Raw genomic sequence first — 12287 nt, 5'->3', positions numbered from 1 at the left:
AAAATCACTCAAAAATATAAATAATTGAAATTTTAAAAGAAAAATGTTTTTGCTCTTTTACTTAGTGTAGGGTAGGTCGGTCAAGCCCGACCATACTTTCTTACTTGTTTTTATAATAAAATTTGACCTCAATTTTTTCGCTCGTTCTTTTGCTTCTAAGTTTTTTAGTGCATTGCGATCTGGAACTTTCTGAACTTTCTGAACTTTATACGACTTCAACATAGCATTAGCTTTGGTTCTGTGCACAAAAGAATCAGAGCATTTAAGTTTACGAGCTGCTTTTCTGATAAAAGTGTTCCGTGCTCTTCGAAAAAGCTGTTAGACTTCTTTCGCCTTACGAATATCTGTTATATCCTTTTTTCTTCCTGATCCAGGTTTTCTTTTAATGATCAATTCTTCCTTATGTTTAATGGCTTTTGAAACAGTGTGACGATGAACCTGCAATACTTTTGCAATTTTATTGAAAGTCCATATTGGATTTTTTGAAAAGTTTTAAATATTTTTTCACGTACTTATTTTCGGTTTATTTCGGTTGACCGAAATAAGTGTTGAAAACTAATTATTTATTATCTGACATATTTTTAGAAACTAACGTGATAAAAAAATATAATAATTTGTTTGACCAAGAATAACTTTGGCTGGAATATTACTTACGTAATATCGGACATTTTCAATAAAATATTCAGCTAAAAATCGAAAGATTTGCATTGAAAATCAAATTGAAAAAGATTAATAAATCAATTGAATATCATATAAATCAATTTAGAAAAAAGTAATTCATAGAATATCAAAATGATTTAGAACAATAAATCCATTTTATTCGAAACCAGTTAGAATTATTAAAAAGAAAACTGAAAAAAAAACAATTAAAGCAAAAAAGAAAACAATTTTGTTTAATTTTTTCATTGACATTTCTCTCTCCGTCCGTTCTATGTATTTATTCTATTCAATAAAGTTTATTAGAAAATAATATTTACGATCTGAGCACTACTAATTTAAGAAATTAATATTTTCTAAAATTTGCATTATTTTGATAGAGAGTTTTTCACTATTTTTCTCCGGAAAATATTTAAGAATTCAAAATTGACTTAACCTACCAAAATTCACAAAAAAAACCATAATAATTCAACCAAACTACCAAAACACAGTTTATTAAGTTGAAACTACCAATTTTAAGCCAAACCCGACTACTAGATAAATCTACGTTCACATTGTTAAAATATTTGACATAAAAGCTTAACAACTAAAAAATTGATATTTCTCTTTCCTTTGAACCAATATTTATTTCAATAAACAAGCTTCAGTTCAGAAAATCTCACAATATAACATCATTATTATATTGTTTGACATTGCTTATTAATGCCATCTAATGTTAAATAAATAAGTTTTGAAAATATTTGATCAATGTGGACGTACCTTTAGTCTGTTGTCGAAAATATAATTCATGAGAATTCCCAAAGTATTTCTTAATAAATACTAATTTAAATGTGTATTTTAAGATCAATTAGTAAATCCATTTAATTTTTACCCTGAGTACATAGTGTGAACACGTCATTTTAACTCTCTTATTTTACTTAAATCGTAGCTAAATCTCCCATTTTATTCTAAATATATTGTAAACTATTATGATGAAAAAAAAAGAAAATTCCAGGAATTTTTTTCTTTTGTCAAATGTCAGGCTAATTGTTATGAGCTTTATATGCCATTGTATAATTGTAAATGAAATTTATTTTAAATCAAATTTAAAATCTAAAAAAAAATATACGTATTAAATCACAATTGTAGATAACAAGTTGTTAGTTAGTAAATAATACGGAGTTAAACAAACACTGAAAGAAGTTATTAACAATATTTTTTTTTTAATTTAACACATAACCTTAAAAGCAACTAATAATCAAATAATAATAATAATAATAAAATAATTGATGTACAAGTAAAATACATACAAATAAACATATATAATGTATATTAATTTCTGTTCTTTTTTGGTTTTAATTTTGTTCTTTAAACTCTCTACGTTTGAAAGCTATAAATCAATAAAATATATAATAAACTATTTTTAGTTTTAGTTATTAACCAAAAAAAAAAATAAAAACAAAAATAAATTAATGAAGTTTTATTTAACAGGGTTTTTAGTTTAACTAAACTAATTGTTAAACTAAGTTTAAATATTATATCCGAACTAAAATGGCGTAACTGATTTAAGGGTAATCAGCCATTTTCCTTTTTAAATACATTAAAACTCCTTGACTTTTTTTACAACAAAAGCACATATATTTTTCGAATATGTTTTTTATGCATAAAATATTACATCAAAAATAGATTTAATTAATTATTAACTAAAATCATTTTCATCTTTTTAGATGAAATAAATAAAATTGACACCAACCTTTACTCTTCAATTTTCTTTTCAGCTTACAAATAAAATAACATACATAAATCAAAATTTGAATATTGACTAGAAATAAACTTGAATAAAATTAAAGAAACTATTTAAAATATGTTTTAAAACCTAACCCCGTGTCCAGGGCACACTTAGAAATTTGACTGCGATGAAACAGCTGATTTTTTTTTTATTCAGTTTGAACTGTCAATTCACTTGTGGTTGTTGTGGCGAAAAATACAACAAACCCAAAAGCAAAAACATCAACAGGCAACTTTGACAGTTCACCTACTTTTTTAACATAAACAAAGTACCTGTTGTTTTTGTATTGTTGTAATGATGCAGTCACCTTTCTAAGTGTCTATACCTGATAAATTTTTATCATGATAAACCTCAAAATGGTTGTCAAGATAAAAAATTATCAGGTATAGTCCCCATTTATTAGTATTATTACTTCGTTATGACAAAATTGTTAGTGCTTTTGCACAGACAACTTTGTTTTGACAATAAACGTCATTAATTGTTAACGGTTCAAAAAATTATCAGATATTAAACTTAATAACAAACATTTATTCTGACTAATGCCACATTTTAGAACTGTCTTAAATTTATTTTCACCTACTTTGTTTCTAGTCAATATTCTATGATTCCAACACTTTAATTTACTTTCCATATTCCTCAATATCTTCCACCGTCACCGAATCCGTACTAGAAGTGGATACAATTAAAGCCTTCTCTGAATCGGTTAAATTTATAAATTGATTTTTATTTTGCAACTCGCGTTGTATCGATGACAGCAAGTCGGGTGAATAGGCTCGTGAGTCTCTGTGCAACATAAAACTATCTCTAGCTTTAATATGATGAACCTCATTTATATCCTCCACTTCACGATCCTCTATAGTTTCCATTTTCATGGAGTGTCTCTTTTTGCGCATACGCTTTGAGCCACGTGTTATCAGCATAACAGCTGGCGACTCATAGGGTAAAGCCTGTATAACAGTTTGTAAAAGTTTGGGCGGATTTTCAGGTGTCTTAGGATTGCCAATAACAACATCGGCTTGTTCAGAGCTGCGTGCTCTTTCTTCCTTTTCTCTGGCGGCATTTTTGCGCATTAAAGCGCGTGCCCGTTTTTTCAATATAGCCTGAGCATTGGGATAATAGGCTATGACTTCATTGAGATCACTTTTCGATAACACAAACAAATTGGCATAACCTTTGGAGCGTACATCAGCGGTACGACGGTCTGCACCATTAATGCCGAGCAAACTGATTTCACCAAATACCGAACCCTCCGATAGGGTGGCTAACACGGTATCGCTATTGGGTCCACCCATTACTTGCACTTGACCCAATTTAATAATGTACATCTCACGTCCCACCTCTCCCTTACGACACACATAGTCATGCGGCAAAAAAGTAACAGCTCTTAGCTTTAACACCAAATCTCTTAGTAAGGCTTCTTCACAATCGGCAAATAGTTGTACCTTGGAGAGAGTTTGTATGTGTACCGATATAGCTATGTCAGTTTTTAGATTTATGGGCAAAGAATCTAATATATTCGATTCATCTAGGGTGCGCTGTTGATCCCAGGTGAATTTAAACCACATTTTTACTCGCTTCTGCACATCTTGGGGAAGATTTAAACGTCTCATGTATTCTAGAGTCTCATCTTCCAGTTGTCGGTATTCATGTTTGGTTCTAGTGGCGGTAGATATGATATCGCGTATCTGACCAATAAGTAAAGCGAACACAAAGACTCCCATTAACCAGGCTGCAGTCATGAATACATATTCTCCTTCTCGTTCCGGTTTGGGATTTTTACCTGGATAGAAAGAAAGATACAGTTAGTATTTGCCATTCACTTTGTTAACTGAGAACTATTAAAAATTTTACTCACCTATGGACGTTGCCGTTTTCGTGGCAAAGGCAAAACATCTGACATAGGGATGTCCTTTGCCGCTGAAGACCCAACGATTTACGCCTAGACCTGCAAATCAAATTAGTTTATAAATGTTTGTTAATAAAAAAAGCTTCAACTAAATACCAGTACTAACCTTGATAATCACTGTAGGCATAATACAAAGTTGCAGTCAAATGAATCATGTACAGCATATAAAGTAAAGTTTTGGCAATACGAACCTATCAAATAAAGATAAAACAAATCAATCACATACTTAAAGAATTTTAATGACAATGACTACAATATAAACAAAATCACTTACAATATGCGGCGAAGATATGACACGATCCAAGAGTTTAAAGAATTCCCAGAAACTTTGTATCTTCAGAAAGCGAGGAAATCTCAAATAAACTGCCTTCGTGCCATATTTAAAATATAACAACTCCAAGGGCAGCAAAGCTAAAATATCCAGCTGTAATATAAAAAAAATCTTAATAGTTTTAACTTTTGATTACCGTAAATAAATCCTACCTTAAATTGAAGTTTCCGCATGTAATTCTTTCGGGTGAGATTTTTATCCTTGACCCAAAAACCCTCAAATAAATACATAATGCGATGTTTGAAGAACACCACATCCAAGAGATAAACAATGTCAGCACAAAAGTCCATAATCAGCCACATATTGGTGTTTTCGGGAGTTTGAAAGGGAAACGTTGATCGTAAAGGTATAACCCAGGCATTGTAGAGAAACGATATGGAGACCACACACAGCCAGGATATATACATTTTACCCTGGGGATCCAAGGTCTTTTGATCATCGTTGCTGCTGCACAGACTAGAACAAAGCCATACATTAGAGCGAGGAGTATCGGCCACAAACAAAGGCTTTTTATTGGGAGACTGATGGGGTGTTATTATGGCGGATCTCTTGGCTGGCGACTGGGCATTTCTGTTGCCAAAAGTACGTTTGGAATTTAGGGGTGGAGGAGGCGGTGAGGGTGATGAAGCACTACTGCTGGGAGTAGGAGGCATTTCTAAACGTGTTTTCATTTTATTAGCTCTGGCGGTAAAACGTCTTACCAAATGTCTTACTTGATCTCTTAAAAACTGCTGGCCATCAGAGTCCAAACTACCAGCACTTGACAAACGATTGATGCTGACATTAACCGGAGCATCAGCATCTACACGATCCACCTCACTATCCATAAGAGCCCCCATATTTTGTTCTTCATTGGGTATTTCGGGCAATTCATCGTAGCAGATCTGCACATCTTGTTCATCTTCATCTACCAGAGGCTGACTGCTGGAACCAAAACTCTCCGTTTGTGGCGAATTATGCACTCCAGAATCTTCTAAATCCAATAAAACCTTGCCCGTGGCTTTTGTGATAACATCGTGTGAAGGTTGAATTTCAAATGATTCTTCATCTTGCCGCTTCAAATCCTCTATAATTTGACCCGGTAACGTGCAAGGTGCCGTGCTAGCCGTTGAAACCCTTCTGGCTGGAGCCTCAGCCACTGATGTTGGTGATGCAGGTTCAGCATTTAAAACTCTCCTAACGCTGTCTGGACTAACCAATGGCTTTTCATTTTCATATTTCAAAATATGCTTAACCAAGGCATGAGTACTCTCCACATTAGAGGCAGCATTTTCAGCCTCCAAACAGCCAATACGTCCATTGCGAAAATACAAACGTGAATTGATGAATCGTGGTGAACCCGGCTTCTTTTTGCGATTACGAAAGGAGTTGATTTTATAGTTAATGCTCTTGGCAGAATTCTGGCGTGACATGTTCTTAGGCGAAGGGGACTTATTTTCCTTATTCGGACTAAACTCACCCTTGGAACGCTTCTTTTTCATTTCAGCTCTATCCATTTCCTTCTCTTCGCGCAGCACAATCTCAGTGGCCGTTACAAAGTCTTCAATTTCCTTAATGTCTTTGGAAATCTCTTCCAAACTTTTCCTCACAATGGCCTCCTTTTGGCTGGGCGATGAATAACGTGCCTCATAGTTGCTAACCGGTTTCGTGTTGATAACATTCTGCATAAAAGCATGACGTTCCAAAGTGTCGCAAAACAGCGGTGACTTGGAACGTTTCATTTGATGGTTGCGTATGGGCGGTGAGGTCATACGTTTCGGTTGCGTGCGATCTAATTTCGATTTGAAATCTTCGTAGGGAAAATTCTCCAATATATTCGGTGATGACTTTAGCAATAGTTGTGTATCATTACCACCAGCTGTGGCCGGCTAAAATGTTTAATAACAAATAATTTACAATTATAAACAAATCAATTTTAAACTAAATGATCCGTTAGCAATGAGTTTTAGCAATAAACTAAACAAAAAGCTTTTAAAAATAGCCAACAAACTGTGTGGATGGAGAGTAGTTAGTGTGGTTGGTGTGCTAGAAGTGGTCAGCGTAGTAATAATGTTTAGTTTGTTTTTAAACTTGTCTGTTGACAATGGGCCAATCGTGTTTGGAATTTTAATTACACTGCATGTCAGTGAATAGTTGGGGGAGAGAATAAGCCAAAACCCAATAAACAGAATATCAGGTTTTGGATAGATTCATTTGATTATGAATTGTTTATTTGTTAGTTAAGGAATATTTAATATTTTTAAAATAATATTGAAGAATTCAAGAGAATGAACGAGAACGACATATTTGCAAAGGTTCTAAGTACTTGAACTGATATTATATACAAAATTATGACAAAATTTTTGTTCTCGATCCGATTTTAATATATATTGAGTCTACTAGAATCAACTTATAGTTTATAAGATATTCGCATTTGAAAGTTAAAATTTTTGTTATTATATCTACCTTACTCTGATTTTTGGCTAATAGAGGATCTATATTGTTTAAAAATCACTACTGAGTCAATAGATGGCGTATCTTTTGAACGCGGTTTTTGTTCTTAATAACTTATATGTCATTTTGAAGGGTACATATCTGTCATTTATTCTCATTTAGTTATTGAACATTATAGTGTAAATAACTAAGCATCGATAATGTCGAATTTTGCGCCAGCAAAGCGTCATACGCGGGAAGTTTTGCTTTTTTAATTTTAAAAAAAAGTGCGACTGAAGTTTACCTATTGCTCACCAAAGATTATTGTGAATGTGTTTCATTGGTTTCAACGTGCGAGAGATGGTTTGTATGCTTCAGAAGTGGTGATTTTGACAAGCCCAGACCAGCCAAAAATGTTTGAAGACCAAGAATTGGAGGCATTACTCCAAGACGATTGTTGTCGAACTCAGCAAGATCAGTATTCATCCAAACGCAGCGAAATTGTTTACCATACGAATTGACGCAGAGAGACCGATTTTGTATATCTGAAATGCTGCTTCAACGATATAAAGAATATCATTTTTGCACCGAATCATTACTTGCTATGAAAAATGGACCCATTACGATAACCCGAAGCGTAAGAGATCGTATGTGAAGTCCGTCCAACCAGCCGAATCGACCCAAAAGCCAAATATCCATGGCGCTAAGGTAATGCTCTGCATTTGGTGGGAGAAAAAACGTCCTATCTATTATAAGCTGCTGGAATCTGACCAGGGAACCTGTACCGAACACAACTGATTCGTTTGAAGCTAGCATTGGTCGAAAAATATGCGGCCTGACATGAAACCGTAATATTCCATCATGCCAACGCTTGGCCACATATTGCAATACCTGTTTAAAAGTATTTTCAATGAAGTCGTTGGGAAGTTGTGCCTCACCAGCTTAATAGTCCAGAACGTGCCCCGTTCGACTACTATGTATTTGTTTCGATCAATACAGAACGATCTCTCTGGGATACGCTTCACTTTGGAACAGAGTATCCGAAATTGGCTTGATCCGTTCTTGGCCTCAAAAGATAAGCTGTTATTTTGGTTCGGAATCCATATTGTTACGAATTTGCATTAGTGATTTGAATTTAACGGTCTGTAACATGTAACATGAAGCTTCTACTTATCAACAATGTTGATAGCACGCAGTTATTAGCATTGATTGAAAGTATGGCAACACTAAATGTTTAAGCTGGTAACATTGAAGCTGCTAAAAGCTCTAAAATTCGAATATTCTAGTTTTGTCCGTTTAGATCATTGTAGAAGCTACTCGAAATATGGCGCTGTGTATAAATATTGACAGAGGTTGCAGTCGTTATTGAGTTTGTCATAAGCGTTGTTGGAATTAACATCAACTGTATTACCAGTGTATTCTGCATTACCAGTGTGTAACACACAGCCTCAGAAGCGAGTACACACCAGTGAATTTTTGGATTTTTTTAAGATCATAAAAATCATTATATTCCGACTTAAATCTTTTTTTTCAGAACCGAATCTATTATTCAACTCAATCTCCAACAAACCGAAGCTTTTAAATTTGAATCGATGGATATATTTTAGGATTTTCATTATCTTAAAAAAAAATCCATTATTTTTTGGTGTTTACTCACTTTTCAGGCTCACTGTAAGTGTGTGTATTAAAAGATAGTGATTTAAATTGTTGTATAAATTTAAATTAATAAAGAGTTGTTACAAATTTTAAACTGATAAACTGCTTTAATTTGCAATCAAAAGAATTAGCTTTATTTAAAGGAAATAAACCACCGTTTTTAAAAGGTAAAAACGTAAAAATATGTTGCCAGAAAGATGGGAAATGGTCATAGCTAACAATGGCCAATACTATTCAAGAAATGTTTCAAAATAAAACCTAAAATACCGCATTTTTATATCCAAATTTTTGTTCTCGAAAATTAATGTAAGTTCTTTTTTCGAAAAAATGGCGAAAACATTACTTTTTCAATTTGTTACTTTAAATACATATACATTTTGACTCATTAGCGATTTTGAAAAAAAAATACTTTTAAATTTGTTGTTAATTAAAAAAATCTTAATTTTTAAATTCGAATGTCTCATAAACTATAATATACATATATTAATTGCAATACGTTTTTTGTAGATATCTTCTAGTTGATTCCAAATATATACAAATCGTTTAAATCGGATCGAGATCAAAAATTTTTCATATACCCGATTCAATACCAAATTCAAAACTTAAGCTCGCCTAATTTTAACTGAATTAACTTAACTGAAATTGTATTAAAATCGGACTATCCATTTAGGAGTTACAAATTTATCTTATTTTTTAAAAAAAAAAATCCCTCAATGTGTTTCGTTTCCTAATTATATCACTTTTGTCATTGTATATTTATATAGTAAGTAGTTTGTTCACTGGGTTACAACTCCCAACACTCGCATTTACACGTTTGTACGTTTCAGAAATACAAAATAACAATAAAAAATTTCACTAATGTGTACTCAATTCATTTTCTTAATTTATTACTTTGTTTAACTTTAGAAATGAGAACTTTATGTTTTAAACGATTTCAAGGTAGAAGGTCAAGTAAAAAGCGGAAATTTAGTTTAAAGATCAAACTCAAAATAGCAACACTTACCCTGCGTAAACGACCCATATTTTCCATTTTATCATAAAACCAGCTGCAATTGATGAAGATGATGATGGCATTTGCTTACAAATACTAAATTCAAAAGAAAACATTTTTTAATCACAATAATTAATAAAAAACTAGTTTTTGTCATAACATTTTTGTAATATAAAATATTTAGACAGACGGCCAGGCCAGCAAGATATAATTATAATTGCGAACGCACAGCACAATTCAGCCAACATATGGAAAATTATTGATTTTTCCAATGTGAGCTACATTTTTTTTCTTCTTTGCAATAAATTTAATTCAATTCAATTCATTTGTTGCTTGTTGTTTTATTACAAATTAATTTATTAACTTATTTAGTTAATAAATTAATATTTCAAATAGGTTTTTATATACATACATACATATTTGTTAGAATTTTTATTAATTTACCATTTATTTGTTGGGAACAAATCTACTTTGTATTGTTTGCTGCTGCTGGTTGTAATCAGTTGTAAGTTTTACCGTCAAATAACTTCATTCGCCAACAATTTGCGTTTGTTTTCCGTTTTTGTCAAAACAATTTTTCTCAATTTTCTTTAAAAGGAAAACCGTTTAAATGCGCATGTCATTAACTGCATTTCTAACGTTTTGTTTTGCTCGTTTGTTTCTCAACACAACAACTTGTTGGATGTTTTTATTAGAATGTTTTGGGTTGAATGTAAACAAATGATTAAATTGATATTAGTGGGATTCACTGCCAAATCAACATTCCCTCAAATAATATATAATTATTGTATCAATACACCGGGTAAGATTCATTTGCGATCCCGAATATATATACTTTATATATATGGGGTTTTCAATGTCAAGTGAACCAACTTTTGAAATCGATGTCTTTCGATTGCACCAAATTTTTTAACAAGATCTGTCAAGAACTCTCTGAGTTAGAGTGGTAAAAATTTGACATTTTGTCCAAACTGTTTTTTTCTCATCCATTTAACTCATTACCTTTTCGATTTCAAAGGTTCACTTGACATGCAATCCCCCATATCAAAAATATGTTTCTAGCAATTTTTTTTTTTACAGAAAAAATAGGATTTAAATCGAATCATTGTTATTTGTTTTTATATATTTTTTACCTACAGTGGTTGACAAAACAAATATTTTTGTGGCTTAAAATCTGAAATAATTTTTTAAAAAATTTTAACATTTTTGTAGTATTTATTTGTATACTTTTATTAACTTAATTTAACAAAAAACAAAGGACATAATTAATTAAATTTTAAAAATGAGAAAACAAAATTAAAATATTTCTTTATTACGGCATTGACAAAACAATGGAAACGTAGGTATTATTTTAACAAATATGGTCTAAACTTAGCAATAACTCAATATTTTGTTGGGTATCCCTTATTTTTTATACGATGCATTGAACCAATTAAAGAGTCAATGGTCTCCTTTGAAATAGTTTGCCATTCCCATATAACCGCCTCCGATAAATCTTCCTTCCTGGTGTAATTTTGGGTCCTTATTTTACGATCTACAATTTCCCATAGATTTTCTATGGGATTGAGATCTAGCGATTGGGCAGGCCACTTCAAAACACATACCTCGTTGGATTGTACCACTCGGTTACAACCCTCCAAACTAGCGTATGGATAAATAACATCGTTTAATATGGTTCTGTATCCTATACCTGTCATGGTATCTTTTATAATATGAATTGGGCCCATACCTTGTCCTGAAAAGCATACCATAATATTGCCACCGCCAAACTTTACAGTATTATTTGTGTACTTTGGATCTATCACTCACTCTCCCATCACTGCCTCTTAAATTGTATTTGGATTCGTCGGAATAGAGGACAGCATTCCATTTCTGTATCGACCAGTTTAAATGATCCCTGGCAAATTGTAGACGGACAGAACGATTCTTTTTAGAAATGAGTGGTTTTTTCACAGGACGATGGCAACCAAGACAGCCTCATTTGCCCTGCGACTAACTGTCCGGGTACTTATTTATAATTTTAGGCTATTAACAACCTCTCGAGGAGTTATTTTTGGGAATTTCTTGAACTCTCTCGCTATTAAATTATCTTGTCTAGGAGTAGTCTTACGAGGTCTTCCACCTAAATGTTGAGTTTTTACAGAACCGGTCTCACGAAATTTCTTTATAATTTTTGAAACAGCTGATTTATTTATTGAATATTTGTCACAGATACTTTTTTGTTTTAAACCAGCTTTAAAATCGTTAATTATTTTATTTTTTAAGTATTCACAAATCTTAACTTTAGCCATTTTCGTTAACTTTGAAAAAAAGCAATTATGCGAAAACTTAGAAAAAGAAATTGTGAAAAATTACCAGAATTTAAAAATAAAATAAAATAACTGTAAACAGGATGCTTTTTACATCGTTCACAGAAAAAACAAAAATTCAAATCCAATCACAAAATTCATAAAGTCAATTGAATATTTTATTGAAATGGGACCTATCACAAAAATCACAAAATCAAACAACAAAATTTGTAAATATTTTATTGAAAAAAAAAAAATTTTTTTCTTATTAAAATATT

At 32.1% G+C, this 12287-nt stretch overlaps 1 protein-coding gene across 1 annotated transcript; it reads right to left on the bottom strand.

The window, feature by feature from the left end:
• Positions 1-2251: 2251 nt before the first annotated feature.
• Positions 2252-10245, bottom strand: CngB (Cyclic nucleotide-gated ion channel subunit B). The gene is made up of 7 exons (XM_065511427.1): positions 10166-10245; positions 9734-9817; positions 4815-6530; positions 4606-4755; positions 4438-4522; positions 4281-4370; positions 2252-4205 (listed from the first exon to the last, which is right to left on the bottom strand). The coding sequence occupies exons 2-7, from the start codon at positions 9758-9760 to the stop codon at positions 3046-3048; spliced, it is 3228 nt and encodes a 1075-aa protein (XP_065367499.1). The 5' UTR covers positions 9761-9817; positions 10166-10245; the 3' UTR covers positions 2252-3045.
• Positions 10246-12287: the final 2042 nt, after the last annotated feature.

The sequence above is a fragment of the Calliphora vicina genome, chromosome 1 (assembly GCF_958450345.1).
Source record: "Calliphora vicina chromosome 1, idCalVici1.1, whole genome shotgun sequence".
Lineage (NCBI taxonomy): Eukaryota > Metazoa > Arthropoda > Insecta > Diptera > Calliphoridae > Calliphora > Calliphora vicina.
This window is presented reverse-complemented; position numbering and strand designations above follow the sequence as displayed.

What these genes read in the sequence shown, in the direction of transcription:
- CngB (XM_065511427.1), bottom strand. Translation starts at nt 9,760, where the DNA reads ATGGAAAATATGGGTCGTTTACGCAGG. An exon ending in ATATGGGTCGTTTACGCAGG is followed by an intron (nt 6,531 to 9,733) that starts GTAAGTGTTGCT and finishes TAAACATTTTAG; the next exon opens with CCGGCCACAGCTGGTGGTAA. An exon ending in TGCCTACAGTGATTATCAAG is followed by an intron (nt 4,371 to 4,437) that starts GTTAGTACTGGT and finishes TTTGATTTGCAG; the next exon opens with GTCTAGGCGTAAATCGTTGG.